This window comes from Hyperoodon ampullatus, assembly GCF_949752795.1.
Source record: "Hyperoodon ampullatus genome assembly, chromosome: 9".
NCBI lineage: Eukaryota > Metazoa > Chordata > Mammalia > Artiodactyla > Ziphiidae > Hyperoodon > Hyperoodon ampullatus.
This window is the reverse complement of record NC_136922.1, coordinates 43,292,996-43,318,638: the sequence shown is the minus strand read 5'-3', so window position 1 is coordinate 43,318,638 and position 25,643 is coordinate 43,292,996. Positions and strand designations below refer to the sequence as shown.

The window sequence follows — 25,643 nt, the reverse complement described above, 5'->3', positions numbered from 1 at the left end:
TTGCCAATGTTCTGCTTTTTGTTTAAAGCATTGACATTTTGTACACAGTTAATATTTTTACATCCTTACACCCTGTTGAACACACTAAATTTTGTCACTCCAGTAGTATTGGGAGTGGACTTGGACAATAGGGGCCTCTACCCCAGCAGGTGCTGAAGCTGCCATTTTCCACGTCACTCCGACAGGACCAAGGGCATGTGGCCACCCAGAGACTGTGTTCCACCTTCTAGACCATACCATGGTGACTGGGACTCTGGACTGTCTGTTCCACAAGCGCTGAGCCCACTCTTCATCCCCGTGGGAGCTCTTTCCTGGAGTCTCTCTTCCTGCTGGCCTGCTTGCAGTGGGTGTCTTCCTCCCTAGACCCTAAGGGTAAAGAAATGCTGTTAGCAGAGATGTCTATGGATCCTGGCTGTGAGGGTGCCTGTGGGCATTGCAGACCCCTCAAGTGTGGAGTGATATTGGGGTGGGAAGAGACAGGGAGGAGGAATGGATGGTGGAGTGGGGACAGCTGGAAACAGCTGGATCTGCCATCATCACATTCAGTTGTAGAGCAAAGAAAATTCTGAAAAGTCTCAGTTAAAACCTTGTCTCACGGTCCAGTGGTTAAGACTCAGTGCTTCCACTGCAGAGGGCGCAACAGGTTCGATCGGTGGGGTGCAGCCAAAAAAAAAAACAAAACAAAAAACCTTGCCTCAGGCTCAGGTTTCTTCCAGGACTTTTAAAGAAGAGCCCTGGAGGTAGGGCTTGGGGTCATCAAGTGGGCAGAGAATTCCAGGCATGGACCAGAGAGGTACGAACTCCTACTTTCCCAGTACCTGCTCTCCCTGACAGGCCGTGGCAAGGCTCCTTTCTACGGGTCTTGTCAGCGGGGGAGAGGGCGGAGTTCTTGCGGGTTGGCGCAGGCGTGCTGCTCACGGCTCCAGCCGGCAGTGCGGGTGCAGCGCGTCTGCGCACAGCCCACCGCCGCCATCTTGAACTGAGGGGTCGTGCGCGGCCCTTCTGCACACAGCCCGCTAAGCTGAGGTGTCAGGTGCAGACGCTCGACCCTGGGAACTCCGGTCTGAAGTGCTGGGTGTGTGGACTCTGCATGCGGCCCCCTGTGAGCAAATGAAACCGGACTAAGCCCAAAGGAGAAAAAAAAGGTTAGACTTGACTTTATTGCCCACATTCTATTTTTATTTCCTGGGAATTGTTAATGGGCTTTGCTGGTGACAGATCCCTCCTCTGCCTTTTGTCCTCCTCCTCATTCTTGAGGGGCGCTGATGGGCGCAGGTTGTTTACTGTAACTGCTTCCCGCTAGGTATGGGTGTTGTCATACCCCGGGGTGGAGGAGCAGGACTTCTCACCAGCTACTTTTAGGTATGTTTGATGGTCCCAAGGCCTCAGCTCTAACTTTTTGTATCCCTAGTGACCACCTTTTGCCTTACCTTTTGGAGACAAAGGACACTAGATAATTTCGTATACCTGGCCCAAAGATTAGCGAGAGAATACTGGTCACATGTCAAATTTTCCTAAAAATAAAGGTATCTAGGTCTTTTGCCTGTAGGCAAATGTGACCTGATGTCGAGGCTCTTTGCTCTGGCCCGAATATCCCTGATTACACTTTGGTTGTGGTTTTTTTTGGGGGGGATGGTACGCGGGCCTCTCACTGCTGTGGCCTCTCCCGCTGTGGAGCACAGGCTCCGGACGCGCAGGCTCAGCGGCCATGGCTGACGGGCCCAGCCGCTCTGCGGCATGTGGGATCCTCCCTGACCGTGTCCCCTCCATCGGCAGGCGGACTCTCAACCACTGCGCCACCAGGGAAGCCCTTTGGTTGTGTTTTGGAAGTGAAGCTTCAGGTCAGAGAGAGGTTCACACTAGTAGTCAAGGGGGTCTCTTGTCCTAGGTTGTTTTTCTGGAGGTTAAGGCTCGGGGAGCTCTTCCCTTGAATGCAACGTCCCTACGGAGTTGCAACCCCCCTTGCGTCACGGTGTTTTGGCAAGAAAGTAAATTAATTTTGAAACTGTGCTGTTCATTTTACTGTTTCTTTACCACATTAAAAAAATGTTGTTATAAAGGTATATTTGTAGAAAATATTTTATTTAACAGTTTGTTGTCTTGTTTATTGTATCTTTTATATTTGGGTGGGCTGGACCTGATTATATAACAGGCCCCTCCCAACTTTCCTGGGTACAATTTTTGGTGTAGGATTGAGAGGACATTACAGATGAGTAAGATGGGTATTTTCAGATGAGTATTTCTGTAATCAGGTACAGTATGCAGTGATGAGCATACTGTAGTCAATCTCTACGTTAATCAAGATATAGAATATTTTCATGCTACATAATGAAAAGGAGAGAGAAAATGGAAATGTAATGCATACCATGACGTTTTCTTAAAGTAGTATTGCCACATATATCAAAATGGCTCTCTTTTCCTCATAGTTAGCAAAGCACTGATCTATATATAAAGTGAAAAAAATGATTCAATTTCTAATAAGTTCACATATGTAAGTGACTAGTATGGAGAAAGTCATAATATAGTATATTAAAAAGTTATTGTGGGACTTTCTCTTAGGCAATAGAGTGGAAGAACTTTAGAAATAACCCTTTATTTTATATGTAGGAGTAAGTTGAGACCCAGAGCTTCGGCCAGTGCTCCATGATTAAATAGTGTTGATGCCAGATTCCTAATACAAGGAGCTTTCTGCTATAATCACTCCCAAACGGCTGATCCATCATTAATACAAATGTCCCCAAAGATACTTGATATTACGTACAGATTATATTTCTGTTAAACTAGTGTAAACTTCCCCCGGTTCCATATCTCTAGATTCCTGGTTTGTTATATTATTGCTAAATGGTTTAACTGGAATTGACTGACTAGTACTAAGCAAATATTCTGCAAACCTAAGGAAAACTAATAAAGCATTAACTTGTAGGTATAGTCTTTTGTTCTTAATTCAAGGATCGTCACTAGACAATGAAGGGACCCCCAAATTAGACATTTTAATTGGGAGACCATATGCAGCAGAAACGTCCATTCAACCCTAAAAATATGTTTGCTTTAGATCTTTGATTAGTGTCACATTCCCACTACTCAATATTTCACAAAAACATTAGACTAGATGGTTCTGTATATACTTGGCAGCAGGCTGATTCAGTTTTTTACAACATGAACAATCAGAAGGAAGCTTAACATTATTATTATGAAAAATATATTAACAATTAAATTTTAAAGGAAAATATGTTTATATTTTGAAGGTAACATTGCTGTTTGGTCCGTGCAGCAGGACAAAAGTTTGATTGTGTGAGGAGCAAAGATTTCAACCTTATATTGAGTTCATTTGGATGGGAGAGGAGAATACGTCTTTTTAAAAAATAGAGATATAACTTACACAAACTAAAGTGCTCAGATCTTAAATATACAGCTTGATAAAATTGTATGTGTTGATTCACTCGTGTAACCACTACCCTAATCAAGATATAAAACATACTAGACCTCCCTGAAGATTCCCTCGTGTCCCGACCCAGACAGTAATCCCCACCACACACATATCAGTATCCTGATTTTATCACCATACTAGTTTCTTTTTGAACTTCCTGTAAATAGGCTCATACATCATGTACTCCTTTGTGTCTGGCTTATTTCACTCAACATTAAGTTTGTCAGATTCATACATGTTGTTGTGTGTATCAGTAATAAGTTGTTTTTTGTTACTGTGCAGGAATTGGTAGGTCAAGGATTATAATTATGTATGGCATTTATAGGAAAAGGCAAATATTTTCCCAAATTGGTGATAACAATAAAAGTTCTATTTGCTCCACACCCTCACACATCCTTTTTTGGTCTTTTTCATTTTAGCTATTCTGGTAGATATGGAGTGGTTTTATCTTGCAGTCCTCTGAAAACTAATATTTTTGAGGATCTTTTTATATATTTATTGTCTATTTTGATATTCTCTTTTAGGAAGTATTGTTTAAATCTTACCCATTAACAATTGAATGTTCTTTTTCTCATTTAATGGGAATTCTTTGTATGTTCTGGATATGAGCCTGTTGATACATATGTATTGAAGTTATTTTCTCTCAGTTTTAGCTTACCTTTCATTCTCTTGATAATTTATTTTACTGAACGGTTCTTAATTTTAACAAATGTCAATATTTTTATGGCTACTACATGGATGTATTTTATTTTTATTTATGTAGAGGCTTTGTTGTTTAACTTTCACATAAGTCTATGACCAATGTCTGAGTAATTTTGTATGTGGTATAAAGTACAGGTCCAGGTTCTTTTAAAGTTAAATATGTGTAGTCCAATTGATCCAGTGCCATTATTGAAAAGATTGTCATCTATGAAACTGCAGTTGAGACACATGCAAGGACCAGTTACAGACATAGCATTTCCTCTGGAGGAGACTGAACCTGTCAAAAAAAAAAAAGAAAGAAAGAAAGAAACAGGGACATTCTGAAAAATGTCTCTTTATTTGGAATTAGGGACATTTTGGTTTTGGATTAGGAGATAAATTCTGAAAAATGTATATTAATATTCTAAAATAAAAAGTTTATTTAAAGATGTATGCAGATTTCCAGTTTCGACTCTGACATGCAAGGAAATTAGAAGTCATCACTCATAAGAAAAATCATGAAAAATAATCTGAAAATCAATGACTTATCTGGGGCTTATTGGAGAACTGAGGTTACAGGGCAAACCACCATGCAAAATCTGGAGAGATAGGCAAATATAAAGAATCATGGATAAAATAAGTTTTCTGCTTACAGGAGCAGGAGCTGCTGTAGCTACAGACTGGTAGGGACACGTAAATGTCACTTTGATGAACTGTGGGAGGCAGAACTAAACTAGTGTGAGAAGGAGAGACTTCTGAGGTCCACAGTCTTAGAGAGGGTCCCCACACTTTTCCTGGGTTTTACTTACGTTTTATCTCCAAATTCACTGAACTTGTCTTCTCCTCTGGTCAGTGCACTGTTAAAATTATTCAGTAAGTTATTAATTCAGATACTATATTTTGCTGTTCCATTGTCCTAAAATTTCCATTAGGGTATTTTTTTATAGATTTTAAACTTCTGCAAAAATCATTCATTTTTCATTCATTTCCTCATTATTTCCCACTACCTTTAATATATATATATATATATATATATATATATATATATATATATATATATATATATTTAACATCTTTCGTAGAGTATAATTGCTTTACAATGGTGTGTTAGTTTCTGCTTTATAACAAAGTGTATCAGCTATACATATCCATATGTCCCCATATCTCCTCCCTCTTGCGTCTACCTCCCACCCTCCCTATCCCACCCCTCCAGGCGGTCACAAAGCACCGAGCTGATCTCCCTGTGCTATGTGGCTGCTTCCCACTAGCTATCTGTTTTACATTTGGTAGTGTATATATGTCCATGCCACTCTCTCATTTCAACCCAGCTTACCCTTCCCCCTCTCCGTGTCCTCAAGTCCATTCTCTAGTAGGTCTGTTCTTTATTCCCATCCTGCCCCTAGGTTTTCATGACCATTTTTTTTATAGATTCCATATATATGTGTTAGCATACAAACAGTATTTGTTTTTCTCTTTCTGACTTACTTCACTCTGTATGACAGTCTCTGGGTCCATCAACCTCACTACACATAACTCAGTTTCATTTCTTTTTATGGCTGAGTAATGTTCCATTGTATATATGTGCTACACCTTCTTTATCCATTCATCTGTCGATGGACACTTAGGTTGCCTCCATGTCCTGGCTATTGTAAATAGAGCTGCAGTGAACATTGTGGTACACGACTCTTTTTGAATTATGGTTTTCTCAGGGTATATGCCCAGTAGTGGGATTGCTGGGTCATATGGTAGTTCTATTTTTAGTTTTTTAAGGAACCTCCATACTGTCCTCTATAGTGGCTGTATCAATTTACATTGCCACCAACAGAGCAAGAGGGTTCCCTTTTCTCAACACCCTCTCGAGCATTTGTTTGTAGATTTTATGATGATGGCCATTCTGACTGGTGTGAGGTGATATCTCATTGTAGTTTTGATTTGTATTTCTCTAATGATTAATGTTGTGGAGCATTCTTTCATGTGTTTGTTGACAATCTGTATATCTTCTTTGGAGAAATATCTGTTTCAGTCTTCTGCCTATTTTTGGATTGGGTTGTTTGCTTTTTGGTATTGAGCTGCATGAGCTGCTTGTAAATTTTGGAAATTAATCCTTTTTCAGTTGCTTGATTTGCAAATATTTTCTCCCATTCTGAGGATTGTCTTTTCATCTTCTTTATGGTTTCCTTTCCTGTGCAAAAGCTGTTGAGTTTCATTAGGTCAGATTTGTTTATTTTTGTTTTTATTTCCATTTCTCTAGGAGGTGAGTCAAAAAGGATCTTGCTGTGATTTATGTCATAGAGTGTTCTGCCTATGTTTTCCTCTAAGAGTTTGATGGTGTCTGGGCTTACATTTAGGTCTTTAATCCATTTTGAGGTTATTTTTGTGTATAGTGTTAGGGAGTGTTCTAATTTCATTCCTTTACGTGTAGCTATCCAGTTTTCCCAGCACCACTTCTTGAAGAGGCTGTCTTTTCTCCACTGTATATTCTTGCCTCCTTTATCAAAGATAAGGTGACCATATGTGCATGGGTTTATCTCTGGGCTTTCTATCCTGTTCCATTGATCTATATTTCTGTTTTTGTGCCAGGACCATACTGTCTTGATTACTGTAGCTATGTAGTATAGTCTGAGTCAGGAAGCCTGATTCCTCCAGCTCCGTTTTTCTTTCTCAAGATTGCTTTGGCTATTCAGGGTCTTTTGTGTTTTCATACAAATTGTGAAATTTTTTGTTCTAGTTCTGTGAAAAATGCCAGTGGTAGTTTGATAGGGCTTGCATTGAATCTGTAGATTGCTTTGGGTAGTATATTCATGTTCACAATGTTGATTCTTCCAAACCAAGAACATGATATATCTCTCCGTCTGTATCATCTTTAATTTCGTTCATCGGTGTCTTACAGTTTTCTGCATACACGTCTTTTGTCTGCTTAGGTAGATTTATTCCTAGGTATTTTGTTCTTTTTGTTGCAGTGGTAAATGGGAGTGTTTCCTTAATTTCTCTTTCAGATTTTTCATCATTAGTGTATAGGAATGCAAGGATTTCTGTGCATTAATTTTGTATCCTGCTACTTTACCAGATTCATTGATTAGCTCTAGTAGTTTTCTGGTAGCATCTTTAGGATTCTCTATATATAGTATCATGTCATCTGCAAACAGTGACAGCTTTACTTCTTCTTTTCTGATTTGGATTCCTTTTATTTCTTTTTCTTCTCTGATTGCTGTGGCTAAAACTTCCAAAATAATGTTGAATAATAGTGGTGAGAGTGGGCAACCTTGTCTTGTTCCTGATCTTAGTAGAAAGGGTTTCAGTTTTTTACCATAGAGAATGATGTTGGCTGTGGGTTTGTCATATATGGCTTGTATTGTGTTAGGTAAGTCCCACTATGCCTACTTTCTGGAGGGTTTTTATTATAAAGCGGTGTTGAATTTTGTTGAAAGCTTTTTCTGCATCTATTGAGATGATCATATGGTTTTTCTTCTTCAGTTTGTTAATATGGTGTATCACATTGATTGATTTGCGTATATTGAAGAATCCTTGCATTCCTGGGATAAGCCCCACTTGATCATGGTGTATGATCCTTTTAGCATGCTGTTGGATTCTGTTTGCCAGTGTTTTGTTGAGGATTTTTCATCTATGTTCATCAGTGATATTGGCCTGTGGTTTTCTTTCTTTGTGACACCTTTGTCTGGTTTTGGTTTCAGGGTGATGATGGCCTCATAGAATGAGTTTGGGAGTGTTCCTCCCTCTGCTATATTTTGGAAGAGTCTGAGAAGGATAAGTGTTAGCTCTTCTCTAAATGTTTGATAGAATTCGCCTGTGAAGCCATCTGGTCCTGGCCTTTTGTTTGTTGGAAGATTTTTAATCACAGTTTCAATTTCAGTGCTTGTGATTGGTCTGTTCATATTTTCTACTTCTTCCTGGTTCATTCTGGGAAGGTTGTGCTTTTCTAAGAATTTGTCCATTTCTTCCAGGTTGTCCATTTTATTGGCATATAGTTTCTTGTAGTAATCTCTCATGATCCTTTGCATTTCTGCAGTATCAGTTGTTACTTGTCCTTTTTCATTCCTAGTTCTATTGATTTGAGTCTTCTCCCTTTTTTTCTTGATGAGTCTGGCTAATGGTTTATCAATTTTGTTTATCTTCTCAAAGAACCAGCTTTTAGTTTTATTGATCTTTGCTATTGTTACTTTCATTTCTTTTTCATTTATTTCTGATCTGATATTTATGATTTCTTTCCTTCTGCTAACTTTGGGGTTTTTTGTTCTTCCTCTGATTGTTTTAGGTGTAAGGTTAAGTTGTTTATTTGAGATGTTTCTTGTTTCTTGAGGTAGGCTTGTATTGCTATAAACTTCTCTCCTTGAATTGCTTTTGCTGCATCCCATAGGTTTTGGGTCGTCGTGTTTTCATTGTCATTTGTTTCTAGGTATTTTTTAATTTCCTCTTTGATTTCTTCAGTGATCTCTTGGTTATTAAGTAGTGTATTGCTTATCCTCCATGTGTTTGTATTTTTTATTGATTTTTTCCTGTAATTGATATCTAGTCCCATAGCGTTGTGGTCAGAAAAGATACTTGATACGATTTCAATTTTCTTAAATTTACTAAGGCTTGATTTGTGATCCAAGATATGATCTATCCTGGAGAATGTTCCATGAGCACTTGAGAAGAAAGTGTATTCTGTTGTTTTTGGATGGAATGTCCTATAAATATCAGTTAAGTCCATCTTGTTTAATGTATCATTTAAAGCTTGTGTTTCCTTATTTATTTTCATTTTGGATGATCTGTCTATTGGTTAAAGTGGGGTGTTAAAGTCCCCTATTATGATTGTGTTACTGTCGATTTCCCCTTTTATGGCTGTTAGCATTTGCTTTATGTATTGAGGTGCTCCTCTGTTGGGTGCATAAATACTTACAATTTTTATAGCTTCTTCTTAGATTGATTCCTTGATCATTATGTAGTGTCCTTCTTTGTCTCTTGTAATAGTCTTTATTTTAAAGTCTATTTTGTCTGATATGAGAATTGTTACTCCAGCTTTCTTTTGATTTCCATTTGCATGGAATATCTTTTTCCATCCCCTCACTTTCAGACTGTATGTGTCCCTAGGTCTGAAGTGGGTCTCTTGTAGACAGCATATATACGGTTCTTGTTTTTGTATCCATTCAGCCAGTCTATGTCTTTTGGCTGTAGTGTATAATCCATTTACATTTAAGGTAATTATCGATATGTATGTTCCTATTACCATTTTCTTAATTGTTTTGGGTTTGTTATTGTAGGTTCTTTCCTTCTCTTGTGTTTCCTGCCTAGAGAAGTTCCTCTAGCATTTGTTGTAGAGCTGGTTTGGTGGTGCTGAATTCTCTTAACTTTTGCTTTTATGTAAAGGTTTAATTTCTCCGTTGAATCTGAATGAGATCCTTGCTGGGTAGATTAATCTTGGTTGTAGGTTTTTCCCTTTCATCACTTAAAATGTGTCCTGCCACTCCCTTCTGGCTTGCAGAGTCTCTGCTGAATGATCAGCTGTTAACCTTATGGGGATTCCCTTGTATGTTACTTGTTGTTTTTGCCTTGCTGCTTTTAATATTTTGTCTTTGTATTTAATTTTTGATAGTTTGATTAATATGTGCCTTGGCGTGTTTCTCCTTGGATTTATCCTGTATGGGACTCTCTGTGCTTCTGGGACTTGATTAACTATTTCCTTTTTCAACTATAATCTCTTCAAATATTTTCTCAGGCCCTTTCTTTTTCTCTTCTTCTTCTGGGACCCCTATAATTCGAATGTTGGTGCATTTAATGTTGTCCCAGAGGTCTCTGAGACTGTCCTCAATTCTTTTCATTCTTTTTTGTTTATTCTGCTCTGTGGTAGTTATTTCCACTATTTTATCTTCCAGGTCACTTGTCCATTCTTCTGCTTCAGTTATTCTGCTATTGATTCCTTCTAGAGAATTTTTAATTTCATTTATTGTGTTGTTCATCATTGTTTGTTTGCTCTTTAGTTCTTCTAGGTCCTTGTTAAATTTTTCTTGTATTTTCTCCATTCTATTTCCAAGATTTTGGATCATCTTTACTATCATTATTCTGAATTCCTTTTTAGGTAGACTGCCTATTTCCTCTTCATTTGTTTGGTCTGGTGGGTTTTTACCTTGCTCCTTCATCTGCTGTGTGTTTCTCTGTCTTCTCATTTTGCTTAACTTACTGTGTTTGGGGTCTCCTTTTCACAGGTTGCAGGTTCGTACTTCCTGTTGTTTTTGGTGTCTGCCCCTAGTGGGTAAGGTTGGTTCAGTGGGTTGTGTAGGCTTCCTGGTGTAGGGGACTGGTGCCTGTGTTTTGGTGGATGAGGCTGGATGTTGTGTTTCTGGTGGGGAGGTCCGCATCCAGTGGTGTGTTTTGGGGTGTGTGTGACCTTATTATTATTTTAGGCAGCCTTTCTGCTAGTGGGTGGGGTTGTGTTCCTGTCTTGCTAGTTGTTTGGCATGGGGTGTCCAACACTGTATCTTGCCGGTCATTGAGCGGAGCTGGGTCTTGGCATTGAGATGGAGATCTCTGGGAGATTTTTGCCATTTGATATTACGTGGAGCTGGGAGATCTCTGGTGGTCCCATGTCCTGAACTCAGCTCTGCCACCTCAGAGGCATAGGCCTGATGCCTGCCCAGAGCACCAAGACCCTGTCATTCACATGGCTCAGAATAAAAGGGAGAACAAAAGAAAGAAAGAAAGAAAAAATAAATAAATAGAATAAAATAAAGATATTAAATTAAAAAAGAAAAAATAATTATTAAAAATTAAAAAAAAATTAAGTAATAAAAAGAAAAAAAGATAGAAGAGAGGAACCAAACCAAAAAACAAATCCACCAATGATACCAAGCACTAAAAACTGTACCAAGAAAACCCCAAAAAACGGACAGACAGAACCCTAGGACAAATGGTAAAAGCACAGCTATACAGACAAAAATCACACGCAGAAGCATACACACACACACTCACAAAAAGAGAAAAAGGAAAAATATATGTATATCGTTGCTCCCAAAGTCCACTGTCTCAATTTGGGATGATTCTTTGTCTATTCAGTTATTCCATTGATGCAGGGTACATCAGGTTGACTGTGGAGATTTAATCCGCTGCTCCTGAGGCTGCTGGGAGAGATTTCCCTTTCTCTTCTTTGTTCGCACAGCTCCTGGGGTTCAGCTTTGGATGTGGCCCCGCTTGTGCGTGTAGGTCGCCTGAGGGCCTGTGTTCTTTGCTCAGACAGGACGGGGTTAAAGGAGCAGCTGCTTCGGGGGCTCTGGCTCACAAAGGCTGGGGGAAGGGAGGGGTACGGATGTGGGGTGATCCTGCGGCGGCAGAGGCCGGCGTGACATTGCACCAGCCTGCGGCATGCCTTACGTTCTCCTGGGGAAGTTGTCCCTGGATCACAGAATGCTGGCAGTGGCGGGCTGCACAGGATCCTGGGAGGGGAGGTGTGGACAGTGACCTCTGTGTGCACACAGGCTTCTTGGTGGCTGCAGCAGCAGCCTTAGCGTCCCATTTCCGTCTCTGGGGTCCGTGCTGATAGCCGCAGCTCATGCCCATCTGTGGAGCTCCTTTAAGCTGCGCCCTTAATCCCCTCTCCTCAAGCACCATGAAACAAAGAGGCAAGAAAAAGTCTCTTGACTCTTCGGCAGTTCCAGACCTTTGCCCGGACTCCCGCCCGGCTAGCCGTGGCGCACTAGCCCCTTCAGGCTGTCTTCACACCGCCAGCCCCAGACCTCTCCCTGGGATCCGACCTCCTGAAGCCCGAGCCTCAGCTCCCAGCCCCCGCCCGCCCCAGCGGGTGAGCAGACAAGCCTCTCGGGCTGGTGAGTGCTAGTCGGCACCGGTCCTCCGTGCGGGAATCTCTCCGCTTTGCCCTCCGCACCCCTGTTGCTGTGCTCTCCTCCGTGGCTCCGAAGCTTCCCCCCTCCGCCACCCGTTGTCTCCGCCCGCGAAGTGGCTTCGAGTGTGTGGAAACCTTTCCTCCTTAACGGCTCCCTCCCACTGGTGCAGGTCCCGTCCCTATTCTTTTGTCTCTGTTTTTTCTTTTTTCTTTTGCCCTACCCAGGTACGTGGGGAGTTTCTTGACTTTTGGGAGGTCTGAGTTCTTCTGCCAGCGTTCAGTAGGTGTTCTGTAGGTGTTGTTCCCCATGTAGATGTATTTCTGATGTATTTGTGGGGTGGAAGGTGATCTCCATGGCTTACTCTTCCGCCATGTTGAAGGTTTCTCTCCCCCTTTATTATATTAATCACAGTAATTCTGAAGTCTTTTTCTGCAACTCCATTTCCTTAATTATATCTGGGTTTGGACTTATTGACTATTTTACATCTCGAATATATGTGACTACCTGTTGTTTCTGTTGTTGTTTTTGCTTGTTTTGTAATTTTTAATTTTATGTTAAACAGTGTGAATTCTTGTATGTGGGAGTTCTTGGTTATATTATACTCTTCTAGATTTTGTCATATTTTGCTCTGGCAAGCAGTAAATTACCAGCACCTACTTTGAATGACTTAATTTAAGGACATGTAGCCCTGATCTATGCTGGTTATACTCTTACTCCTAGTTTTTTGTCCTCACTTGTAAGGCTGACCTTCCTAGACTAAAAGCCCTGTTTGTGACGGACTTCTCTTCTAGTGGGCCCAAAATCCAGTCTGTGCAGCTTCTAAAATCTCTACTCAACCTTTCAGTATCCCAACAGGTATTCTCTGGTATATCTCCCAGTGCTTCATAATAAACATGCAAACCTTATGTACTGGCCAACGACCTGAGGTAAATTTTTTTTTTAATAAATTTATTTATTTATTTTTGGCTACATTGGGTCTTCGATGCTGTGCACGGGCTTTATGTACTTGCGGCAAGCGGGGCTACTCTTCGTTGCGGTGCGTGGGCTTCTCATTGCGGTGACTTCTCTTGCTGCGGCTCTAGGCACGTAGGCTTCAGTAGTTGTGGCACACTGGCTGTGTAGTTGCGGCTTGAGGGCTCTAGAGTGTAGGCTCAGTAGTTGTGGTGCACGGGCTTAGTTGCTCCACGGCATGTGGTATCTTCCCGGACCAGGGCTGAAATCCCTGTTGCCTGCATTGGCAGGTGTATTCTTAACCACTGTGCCCCCAGGGAAGTCCCAGAGGGTAATTTTAATGCATATTTTTGGCCTCCTTGTGTTGGCCTCTTTCTCTTTAGTATTCTGATCCTCAAATCCCAACTGACTATGTAACCCTGAACTGTGATCTTTGTTTTCTTCACCTAGTGAGACTGTACTCTCTGATTGGGCTCTATTTTCCTGGCTAGCAACAGTTTGGAAAATGCCTCAGTAAGAAAGCCAGTGAGTGAGTGCAGGGCTAACCTCATCTTCCTCACTTATCTCAAGGATCATAGATAGCCCTGGGTCGTAGCTTTTCAGTGTCTAAAAATTGTTGTTTTTTAAATTTAGAATTTTTTCCAGTTTTTATTGTATTCACAATGGGAGTTCAAATCTGTTCCTAGCTACTCCGCGGTAGCCAAAACCAGTCATTAAAATTTAAAAACGAATCTCTTACAAGAGAAAACATGTTTTTATTTTAATATGTATTTTCAATCAGATAATATAACATTTTAGCTATGTTTGAAATTTTGTATTTTAGTCTACAACCTTTTTCTCCCTAAAGACTGTAAGATGTAATGGAATAGAGAACAAGAACTCAAATGTTAAATGATAATGCAGAATGTCTGTTTCCTCTGAAATATAAAATAATTACAAGAAAATGTCATTTTAAAACTAGGTCTTCTTGGGACTTCCCTGGTAGTCCAGTGGTTAAGACTCCATGCTTCCTTGGGCTTCCCTGGTGGCGCAGTGGTTGAGAGTCCGCCTGCCGATGCAGGGGACACGGGTTCGTGCCCCGGTCCAGGAAAATCCCACATGCTGCGGAGCAGCTGGGCCCGTGAGCCACGGCCACTGAGCCTGCGCGTCCGGAGCCTGTTGTGCTCTGCAACAGGAGAGGCCACAACAGTGAGAGGCCTGCGTAACGCAAAAAAAAGAAAAAAAAAAAAAGACTCCATGCTTCCAATGAAGGGGGTGCAGGTTTGATCCCTGGTTGGGGAACTAAGATCCCACATGCTGGGTGGCATGGCCAAAAAACAAAAAAACAAAAAACAAAAAAACTAGGTCTTCTTATTAAAGATTAATTCTATGTGGTGAATGGTTGGCCCCAAACCATCAAAGTTCTTGAGAAGATAAATGACTGTTTAAGGTAGTCAGGGGCCTAGGAGGAAAAAAAAGTAATAAATTCAAATTGGGTATTTTGAGGAGTGTTTAATACAATGACTGTTTTTTAAAACTATGTGGACAAAGAATAGGGAAACCACAAGAAGTAGTGCTGTACCTTGAGACTAGTGAATCATGGCACTAATACCACCCTTAGAACAGAAGGAGCAAAAAAACAGAAAGGTCTGTTTTGAGAGGAATTCCTTGATAGGAGTGGAGATCTTTAGTCAAGGGACTTGCCAACCCATTTCACCCCACAGGAAGAAAGTCGAAGAAAAAACACATTCAGACTTCATTTTCCTCCTTTCCTCTAACCTCCTTCTGGGGCTTACCCAATTGAATAGAGTGTCAGAGGACAAGGGAACTTGTTAATGTAATCCGCACAAGTTCAGTCTTCCAGAATACAGAGTAGGGTGGAGATAATAAATAAGGAGTTATCTCTAGTTGGGCAAAGACTGTCCAGCACACCAGTGACAGTTTTTTTTCCCTTAATAATTTCAGCTTGGACTTATTATTTTCTCAAATGAGATAATAAACTTACAAGACACAGGTGTAATATTTGTTACACCTCAGTTAAGTAATTAAAGTGAAGTTTAATTTGGGAATATATTAATTATTTAAGAATTTATTAATTACTCACTGAACTAAACCACTTTATAAATTGAAAATGAGAATTACTATTTGCCCTATCTTGACTTTCTAGCTGATTCAAAGGCAAAGTTGTGAAGAAAGTTAAATCTGCCTTCTCCTTACTTTTTTTTTTTTTTTTTTTTTTTTTTATGGTACGTGGGCCTCTCACTGTTGTGGTCTCTCCCGTTGCGGAGCGCAGGCTCCGGACGTGCAGGCTCAGCGGCCATGGCTCACGGGCCTAGCCGCTCCGCGGCATGTGGGATCCTCCCGGACCGGGGCACGAACCCGTGTCCCCTGCATCGGCAGGCAGACTGTCAACCACTGCGCCACCAGGGAAGCCCTTCTCCTTACTTTTGAACTCTTTCCACTTTTCCCTTTTATTAGAATCTCAGAGGTTTGAGGCCTGAGCACAGTGGGTCTCTTCCATTATAATCTACTCAGAGTCTTAATACCTCAGAAGACTTCCTATCCTATGAGATCACTTAAAATACAGAGTTACTTTCACAATACAAGTAATCTATACAGAATATTTTGTATTTAAGAAGAAGATTTCACAGGAGGACAAATCCTTAGAGCCAAGGAACCCACTTTAGTGGAGATTAAATTGTTCTCCAAAGCGATGATAATTTGAGTGTTGAGACATCGTATTAAAAAATAAATCACTCAGTGATTCTTCTGATTATGTGAAAAGTTCCAGGTTTTTTTGTAGCCTTTAAGACTTCTCAAACAGTTTCTGATTTCCCCCTTTAAATAAGGAGAGAGCATTCCACAAGTTCAGAATCATCAGGGTCATAGCCATTACCAAATGGAATCTATTAATTCATAAAGTTGTTTTGTTTTCCTTGTATTAATTTCTTTACAATTACAGTCTATTAAGAGCAAATGCTACCTGTTTAAAATGTATTGAACTGATATCTTTTCTTTCTTATATAGATTTAAGTAAAATAAATCACTTTAAAGAAAATTATTAAGTGAATAATAGTATAGGCAGAATGAATATATATGGCAAACCTTATCAAGGTGATAATGAATGACTACGGTTTCAGGAAAATGGACAAGGTCTTCATTTTTGTTCTCTGTTGAATTCTCAAGTCTTTGAACAAAGTGTGGTACATAGTAGATAATCAAAAAATATTTGAGTGACTGAATCTTTAATTGGAATTTAAGACAGAGTAGCAAGTAGGAGTGTCCTCGGAGAGACATTCTCAAGCTATACCATATAGGCCAATCTATATTTTGTCTACCCAAGAGACTGATCCTGCTGTTAAGAATGTATTGCTTATCTTCAAAATCTGTCACATTATATAATTAAAAATTTTTTGAAATATAGCAAATTTGAAATTTGAGCTACTGTTGAGGACTTTTGAATACTTTTGAAGCTTAACAAGTAACGTCTTAACCGACTAGGTATATATCAGAGTAACAAAATATGAATTTCTTTATGTTAAAAAATAATGTCCTTAAATTATTTTATGTCCTTATAAATTATTTTGATCATTTGATTATTTATAAGGTAAATCACTACATATTTCCATTACAGCTAAAATTTTATTACTAAACCACAAAAGCTAGGCTGTTGACTACAAAATTTAATTTTATTTCTTGTGGTCATAAAATGATATGAAAATTAACTGCATGAGAGATGCTTGTTTTATCTTTAATTAGGCATAAAAACATCTTTAAATGAGGAAGACAAAAGCCGTTATAGGTCATTAAAGAGCAATGAATTTTCAGGGCTTTATGTAAATTTATCTGTTAAAGAATTTTTTTAAAAAGAAAAAAACAAATGGCAAAAATATAGCCTATATTGTAAATATATATTTTACTGAGGATGCTATCAATGGAAGGATGGTTAAAACAGTTCTGTCTTTTCCTTTTACTCCCTGTTTGATACAGCTAACATTTTACCAGTGGTTTGATGAGTTGAACTCTCTCTAGTAAGTGATATTAAATATGAGATCTTTCTTGCAGCATTAATGAGAAATTAACTTTTGATTATGTTAGGCTACTTAGATTTTACTGTGGTTCCTTCCTACAGCATTGCTAAGTCTATTTTGACTAATATAGTATATGTAATATAATCTAACATATTATAATGGTTATAGTAAAAGGCTTGGCGCAAAAGAAACCTCATATCCATTAATATTCACTTACAATTCTTCCCTCCCCTTGGCCCCTGGCAACCACTAATCTACTTTCTGGATCTATGGATTTGCTTATTCTGGACATTTCACATGAATAGAATTATACAATATGTGTCTGTTTGCGAATGACTTATTTCACTGAGAATAGTGTTTTCAAGGTTCATTCATGTTGTACTTCATTCCTCTTAAAGCTGAATAATATTCCATTTTATGCATATATTACATTTTGTCTATCCATTTATTAATTGATGGACATTCGGGTTGTTTCTAGCTTTCGACTATTATGAATAATGCTGTGAACATCTGTGTACAGTTTTTTGTGAATATATATTTTCAATTCTTTTGTGTCTTTACTGAAAAGGGGGATAGCTGGGTAATATAACTCTAGGTTTAATTATTGAAAAAATGAAACTGTTTCCAAAGTATCTGCACCATTTTTCATCCCCACCAGCAATGTATGAAAATTCCTATATTTCCACATTATCGCTGACACTTGTTATTGTCCATCCTCTTGATTACAGACATCTCAGTGGGTGTAAAGTGGTGTCTCCTTGTGGTTTTGATTTGCATTTTCAGAATAACTAATGATATTGATCATCATTTCATGTGCTTCTTGGCTGTTTTTACATCATCTTTGGAAAAGTATCTCTTCCAATCTTATGTCCATGTTTTAATTGGGTCATTTATCTTTTAATTGTTGAGTTGTAAGTGTTCTTTATATATTTTGGATACTAGTCCCCTATCAGATATATGCTATACAAATATTCTCTCCCTACAATTGAATTTTGATTATAGAAAAACCATTAAAAAAATAGTGTGGGTGGTGAGTCAGGGGAGATGAGGAAGGAAGAAGGAAGAACAATTATGACATTACTGGGGTAATTCAAGAGAGAAATCATGAGGCAATAGTGCTATAGAAATGGAGAGGAAATAGGGGAAATTTAAAGAGTTATTTTCTATACGATTTGATAATAACATAAAAGAGGTAAAAGAGCTGGGCTTTGCTGTGAGACAGTCTAAGTTGTAATCCTTGCTCCTCCTCTTCCTAGCTGTAAAATCATGGTGCTTATGGTATCTGGGGAACATAGGTTGTACACACAATTTTTATTTAAAAAATAACCCTTAAATATTATTTTTTCATTCAGATTAGTTCAAATAGTGACGTTTGTGGGACATTTTATTTTATTTTATTTTATTTTATTTTTTATTTTTTGCGTACATGGGCCTCTCACTGTTGTGGCCTCTCCCGTTGCGGAGCACAGGCTCCGGACGCTCAGGCTCAGCGGCCATGGCTCGTGGGCCCAGCCACTCCGCAGCATGTGGGATCCTCCCGGACCAGGGCACGAGCCCGTGTCCCCTGCATCGGCAGGCGGACTCTCAACCACTGCGCCACCAGGGAAGCCCTGTGGGACATTTTAGAAGAAAAAATTTCTGGAGGACCTATGAGCAAATTTTAATGAAAGTTATGTTTCCGGGAATTTTGGAAGAAAAATTGTGTGTTGCACCTATGTTCCCCTCTGACTAGTTGTGTAATCTCGGGCAAGTTAATTAAGCATATTTGGAAATCAGTTCTCTCATCTGTGAAATTGGATAATATTTCTCCCATACGGAGTTAGAACAAAGAAAATGTGGTGGTTAAGAGCATGATTTTTGAATTCAAACTACCTGCATTCAAGTTATGCCAGCTATGATCTGTGTTAACTTTAGGAAATTATATAACTCACTGTGCTTCAGTATCACCTGGGAAAAATGGAGATAATATTTAACATCAAAATGATGTTATGAAGATTGAACTAATACAAATTAAACTCTTAGTGTGGTATCTGATAAATATAATTTCCTAATAAATATTAGCTGTTATTGTAAATGTTACATAAAATAATTTAAGTGGCATACTGATTTTAGAGCCTGGATATAAAGGGTAATCAGTACATGCTTGGTGCTATCATTATAATAACCATTATTACTAAATGTCAGAGAAAGAAAAAATTGAGAAGTTGGGGATGAACACAGTTTCTAGTTTGATAAGGATCATGCTACCATTCATCATTCAAGAAAAGTAGCAAGCCAGACGGAAAATAGACATTATTTGGGGATATTAAGTCAGATAACTTGGTAAAATGTCCAGTAGATAACTGATCGTGTTCATTTGAGCACTGGTTAAAGGTAGGACTTGAAGACTGCTTAAGATTTTTCCAGACTGAAAGAGTTTGTCATTCTAGGCTTTAGCTGGAGAGAGGGCTGATGTAATGAGAAAATACAGTATGTATAGATCTTTGGTTCACTTGGAAGAAGTAGAGGATGGGAGGAGAGAAGCACAAAAAAGGAGCTCAAGATAAATTGACCATAAAAGTGATGTGAGAAAGTAGGAAAAAAGGTATTTTGTTTGTAAAGGAAAAACTTCAGTCATCCATCTTGGATTTATAAGTGAAGGAGCCTGTGTCTAAGGGAGTTAAGTGCAGTAATTATAAGTTATGAATTCAAAAGCAATTATTGGCTTTATAACTTTTCTAGATTTTTATTGTAGGGAAGAGAAATATACTTACAGTAATTACATCAGTCAGGGTCCTGGTAAGACACACATGTGGGTTCAACTTGGCCATGAAGGAGAGTTTAGTAAAATGAGTCTTTACGACAGGGAGAGCATGGTTTAGAAAAATCAAGGGGTGATACTCTGTGTCCGTGCAACTAACAATCAGAGTGACGTTACTGGACCTAGGTTGAAAGAGGCCAGGGGAGGTAGCAATGAACAGATCCTGGAGAAGGAAGTTTATAGAGAAGGTGGTGTGTCAGCAGACCACAAACAACCAGAGGTGATGTCACATGAAATATGAAAGAATGAATATCTTCACGTGACTCTCCCTACTCGCTCTCATCTCCTGGCTTTGTCTCATTGGCTGAAGCCTAAGCCTGTGGTCAAGGGAATCATTGATGCCTCCTGGGTTCAGCACCCTGGGGCACAGAACAGGGTGGAAAAAGATGGAGAAGGTATCTGCAGAGACTATCTGCAAAAGGTAGTCAGCATAACAGTGGAAGCAAAACATAAGTGAATATCTAAAAAAATTACTGCATCACACAGGAGAAAATTAGTTAAATGTGTTAAAATAAAATATAAAATAGTGGTTTAAATGAGGTTTCATCTTAGGCTTAGTTTACTTTATCATACATCTCTGACCTGTCCCACAAAAATAAATTCATGGGAAGTTTTAATCAGAAATATGAAAATTACTTTAGAAAAAAATTAAACTTCTTAATGGCTACATAATAAGCCAACAGACTTTAAAATGTTGCTGCATAATAACCAACTTGCTGTGATTGTCCAAGCCCTCTGGGGTTCAATATGAGTGCTATGAAATGGAATGAAAGGATATGGTGAAACAGAGTTCCTCAATCGATTTTAACAACCTTTGAAATTAGAAATAGATGTTCTCTAATAAACAGCTTAAACTTCTCACTTTTCAATTAAAGACTTCTTACGCTGTAGCTTTTCAAACAAGTTCTGGTATTAAAGGAAAGTGGATTTGTATATACAGCTTTATCTCATTTTAGTTGTACATTATCCATAACCCATTTTCTAATTTAAAAAATCATATTCCATAATAATAATGATACTGAAAAGTAATAAGGATAACAATTAAATTTCAACTGAATTTAGAAACTTATTTTTTTCTCAGTATCTTAAAATTCTTTATATCAATCTAGCATCACAGTTGTGAGTTTTTTCCTTACCAGTGTGATAACTGATTGTGCGTGACTTATTGTCCATTCACAGTTACGACTGGAGATGATGAATCAGGAAGAGACATCCAACAGAACCATCTAAGTTTCAGACATATTGTTTCCTGCCTCTATTACTAGCAGCAACCTTATCTCTTTATGATAATCAGGGCTCATTACTCTTCCCAGTATAGTAACTTTCTCTTTGCCTGCTCGTCATTTGGTACCAAAATGTCCAGGTGGCAACCACAGCTGTAGGTTTAGTAACAAACACTTGCTGTGTCCCTTGATAGAAGCATTCCATCCCATACCCCTTCCCAAACCAGTGCCTCTAATCCAGTGGAGCCTGCAGCTGTGGGAGAGTTGAGCAAACATTCCCCAAGTGGTTTAGTAGGAGTGATGATGAGAGAGTCTACCCCTATTCCCATACCTTGGATCCAACCCTATATATTCTAGCTTTTGAGAAAATACCACCATATAATGGCTTTTGGTTTAAAGTACATACTGAATCTTGAAGAACAGCATCCCAACCCCCAACCTCTCAGAATATCATCCTCAGACTGAAGACTCAGCTGGGCATTTAAGAGGCCATTAAAAATTTTATTAGCTTGGGAGCTTTTGGGTGATAAAGTATATAGTAGAACGAGAGGGGTCCATGGTCATATGCTCTCTGCTGTACCTCCTATGCCATAAAAAGGGTCCTCAGCATCAATTACAGCTCAACCCTGTATCTAACAGTCCTTGAAGAACCTGTTTTCCACTTTCTTCCATGTGCAGCTATATGGATACGTATCATGGATCCCTCTGGGGGCAGACTGGGGGAATACCTGCTATACCTGCTGTGGGGTTACAGGGTCCTTCCTTAGTGGTACCCACCATCCCTTTCAATTGGGAATCAGAAATGGCTTAGGTCTAGAAACTGAGTAACAGGTCAATGATTTTTCCACCATTTCAGCTGACATCAGCCTTCTTGACATATGCTCTTGATATTTTGGGGTTATATAAGTCAAGAAGTGCTATTACTGGCTGCTCCTCAATCTTGCTCCTAGAACTACCATGATACATAAGCCCTTCTTCTAATCATCAGCATGTGCATCTCTTTGCCAGAAGAATTTTTCTGGCTTCTCCACTTTGCCCATGCAGATTGGAATGCAAGGGAACTAGTGCCCACCTCTCATCCGCCGATAACATTCTTCAGACAATGACTAGTGGGAATTTGTAGATAAATACCACTGCCCCCTCAGGTTTTCATTGAATAAGTTTGAACTGTGAGACTACTCTGTTAGATCACTCTCCAGGTGACCACAGTAGTAAATTTTCTTAGTCGACTTTGCTTCTCTTGTCTCATTTTTCCACTACCCTATGTGTGCTACCTGGGCTCACCTTCCAATACACTACTTGCACTCAAATCCTTGTTTTAGGGCCTAATTGGGGTTGGGGGGGGAGTGAAATTAAATGTCAACAGGGTCCCATTTCTGGTGACAAATAGAATGTGATAGTGCCTAGGATGCTGTAGTATCACTAAGACCTTCACCTGTGGCGAATTCGGATGACATTCAGGTAGAAAGTGATGCATGGGCTTATATAATATTACTAGCACTTGTGAGATATGGGGTATGATATAAAGATTGTGGAGTTTGTTGGTTGGTGTAAATTGCCATCAAGGTATGGAAAGAAGAAAATAACAGCTTTAGGTCATCCAATTCTTAAATCAGTGCATAGTGGAACAGCTCAAAAGGATTTAAAGAGACCTTCACCTCCTGTAAATCTACTGTATGACATTTATTTCCATCTTAGCACTGAAAAAGTTCTAAAAAATACCAGTGGATAACCACACTAAAACATAAAAGTTGTGATGATGATAAGCATACACCAAAATAATGTGAAACAAAAGATCACATGTCAATAAATATGGCTAGGATAACACTCTAAACTCTGTATCACCCATTATGAAGATATAAAATAATCATTTTCTCTCCAAATATAGACTCAACTTTACACACATGAAAATTTTTGTAGTTTCCCTTCGCAATTGTCCACTCTTGGGTAATTCAGAACCTAGAAACAGCATTTAGTTTTTCTGATTGATAGATGACATTTTGTATCTAAAAATTGTGGGAATTTAAACAATGTTCCCTCTAAGAAATATTTCCAAGTTACCGTGAGAACACAATTCTTATAAAGTGACCTGTAATTTGGCCTCAGAGCCTTTGCGACAAAAATCCTACACGCTTGTTAAATTTCAGTATGATGAAAACTAATAAGCTAACAATTTGCACAAGGTAACTGAGAATCCTGCATCTTTTTAAAATCTGTAACAGCATTTGAATGATTAAAAGTTAACATTGGAATCACTTATACTTTTTCTTGTAAAAATTACAGCTAGTTTTTATGTTTCATAATATGTTTTCTAAAAAAGAATGTGATACTCTAAAGATAAGCATCGATTTATCATAATAACCGAGTGTTTATTAAAAAGTGTTAATTTCTCCATCTGTTTAGGTCATCATTGATTTCTTTCATCAGTGTTTTACAGTTTTCTGAGTACAAGTTTTTCGCCTCCTTAGGCAGGTTTATTCCTAGGTGTTTTATTATTTTTGTTGCAATGGTAAATGGGAGTGTTTCCTTAATTTCTCTTTCTGAGTTTTCGTTGTTGGTGTATAGGAATGCTAGAGATTTCTGTGCATTAATTTTGGATCCTGCAACTTTACCACATTCATTGATTACTTCTAGTAGTTTTCTGGTGGCATCTTTAGGATTTTCTATGTATAGTATCATGTCATCAGCAAACAGTGACTGTTTTACTTCTTCTTTTCTAATTTGTATTCCTTTTTCTTCTCTGATTACTGTGGCTAGGACTTCCAAAACTATGTTGAATCAGAGTCGTGAGAGTGGACATCCTTGTCTTGTTCCTGATCCTAGTGGAAGTGCTTTCAGTTTTTCACCATTGAGTATGATGCTTGCTGTGGGTTTGTCATATATGGCCTTTATTATGTTGAGGTAGGTTCCCTCTATGCCCATTTTCTGGAGAGTTTTTATCATAAACGGGTGTTGAATTTTGTCAAAAGCTGGCCTTGAGGACATGGGGTGGGAGGGCGATGCTGGGGTGAAGTGAGAGTAGCATCGACATATATACACTACCAAATGTAAAATAGTTTGCTGGTGGGAAGCAGCAGCATAGCACGGAGATCTGCTTGCTGCTTTGCAGTGACCTAGAGGGGTGGGATAGGGAGGATGGGAGGGAGGCTGCAGAGGGAGGGGATATGGGGACATGTGTATGCATATGGCTGATTTGTTTTGTTGTGCAACAGAAACTAACACAGTATTATGAAGCAATTATACTCCAATAAAGATCTATTTTTTAAAAAGTGTTAATTTTTAAAATCTTGTGTCAATCTATAGTTTAAGTAGAACTAAAATGCTCTGTTGATTCCTTCATGAATCCACCTGACATTTTCTGATCACCTCCTATACACCAGCATGATGATTGGTGCTAGGAGCTTATGGTAGAGTATGACATCAGAGACAGTTAAAATATGCACAAGGCTCTAGGAGTGCAGATACTCAAGCTGCCTGAAGGAGCCAGGAAATTACTATTAAGGAAATAAAGCTTGAGCCCAAACTAAAAGTGTTAATAAAAGTTGGTCAGTGGTTTTTCAGTAATTCAACTGCAAGTAGTTCAGCCTGGGAGGATGGGAGAAAGAGAGATAAACCTGGAGAGGAAAGAGGATACCCTGGCTGTTTGGACAAGATCTCGAGGATGGCATACTGTGTCAGGGTTCCTGGGCTATTGGAGAGTCTTCATTATTCTCTTTTTCTTGTTGACATACCCTGTACAGTCTTTCCTGCTATGTCAGGAGTCTGGGCATTAGCCTTCCATCAGTTTCTAGGGCTTACTTGAAGATGTTTCCTTTCTCCTACATTTGGATATTGAGACATAGGTGAAATGGCTTCTGCAAATTCTTGACTTTGATAACAATGACGTTCCTATAATAACTGGCCTGAGAAATTCTTTCCTAACACTCTGTTTTTCAAGCTACTTGTTGATAAAACCTAACCTCTCTTCTACCCATGCCATGATTTTGCCAACATTTTTTTTCCCTCAAATGAAAATAGGTGAGAAATATATCATGTGTGATAGACAAATTGTTCCTTTTGGTTTTATTCTCTTTTGAGTGTTTTAATAAATATATGCATTAACTCCATTGTTTTGATTTACCTTAGAATTATTATGTAATGAGCATTTTAATCAAAGTTGCTTTTAAAAATGATGTTGAAAGATTAGGTTTTATTTTTTCCTTTTCCCTTCCATGCATAATTATAAATGTGTACTCATCATTTCCTCAGCTCACTGTGATATTTAATTTATATTTATATACAGTTTTCTATATTTATGAATTAAATGTAATTCCAAAGAAACTTAGCCATCTGTAATAATAATCAGTGGTAACAGAAAGTGAAAATAAAGCTATTGATATATTTCAAAACTGAGTGATAGTCAGATTACGACTTTTACATGAAGATGCTGCTTTGAAATGTAAAACTTAGCTGATTGGCAAAATGTGAGAAAACTTTAAAAACAAATAAAAAATAAAACAAAAAAGTCAGTAAAAGCTCTTTTCAAATTAGAAAGCAAAGTGCAGATTAAAACAAAAAAAGTCTTAAGTTTCTGAAAAATTTACTAGGACTTTGAAACCTAACTCATCAGATGGGACTTAAAAATACAGAACTTTGTATTAGAAGTAGAATTTTTTTTTCCTGTAAATGGAAGGAACATCTGGGCAGACTCAGACGAAAACAGAATGCCACAATCAG

At 38.7% G+C, this 25,643-nt stretch overlaps 1 protein-coding gene across 1 annotated transcript in view; it reads right to left on the bottom strand.

The window, feature by feature from the left end:
• Positions 1 to 865: 865 nt before the first annotated feature.
• Positions 866 to 25,643, bottom strand: part of VWDE (von Willebrand factor D and EGF domains) — a gene marked incomplete at both ends in the record, with an annotated part of 61,995 nt that continues 37,217 nt past the window's right edge. The window contains 1 exon segment of the mRNA XM_079711821.1: positions 866 to 1,121. Within this exon segment, the coding sequence (XP_079567947.1) occupies positions 866 to 1,121 (256 nt within the window).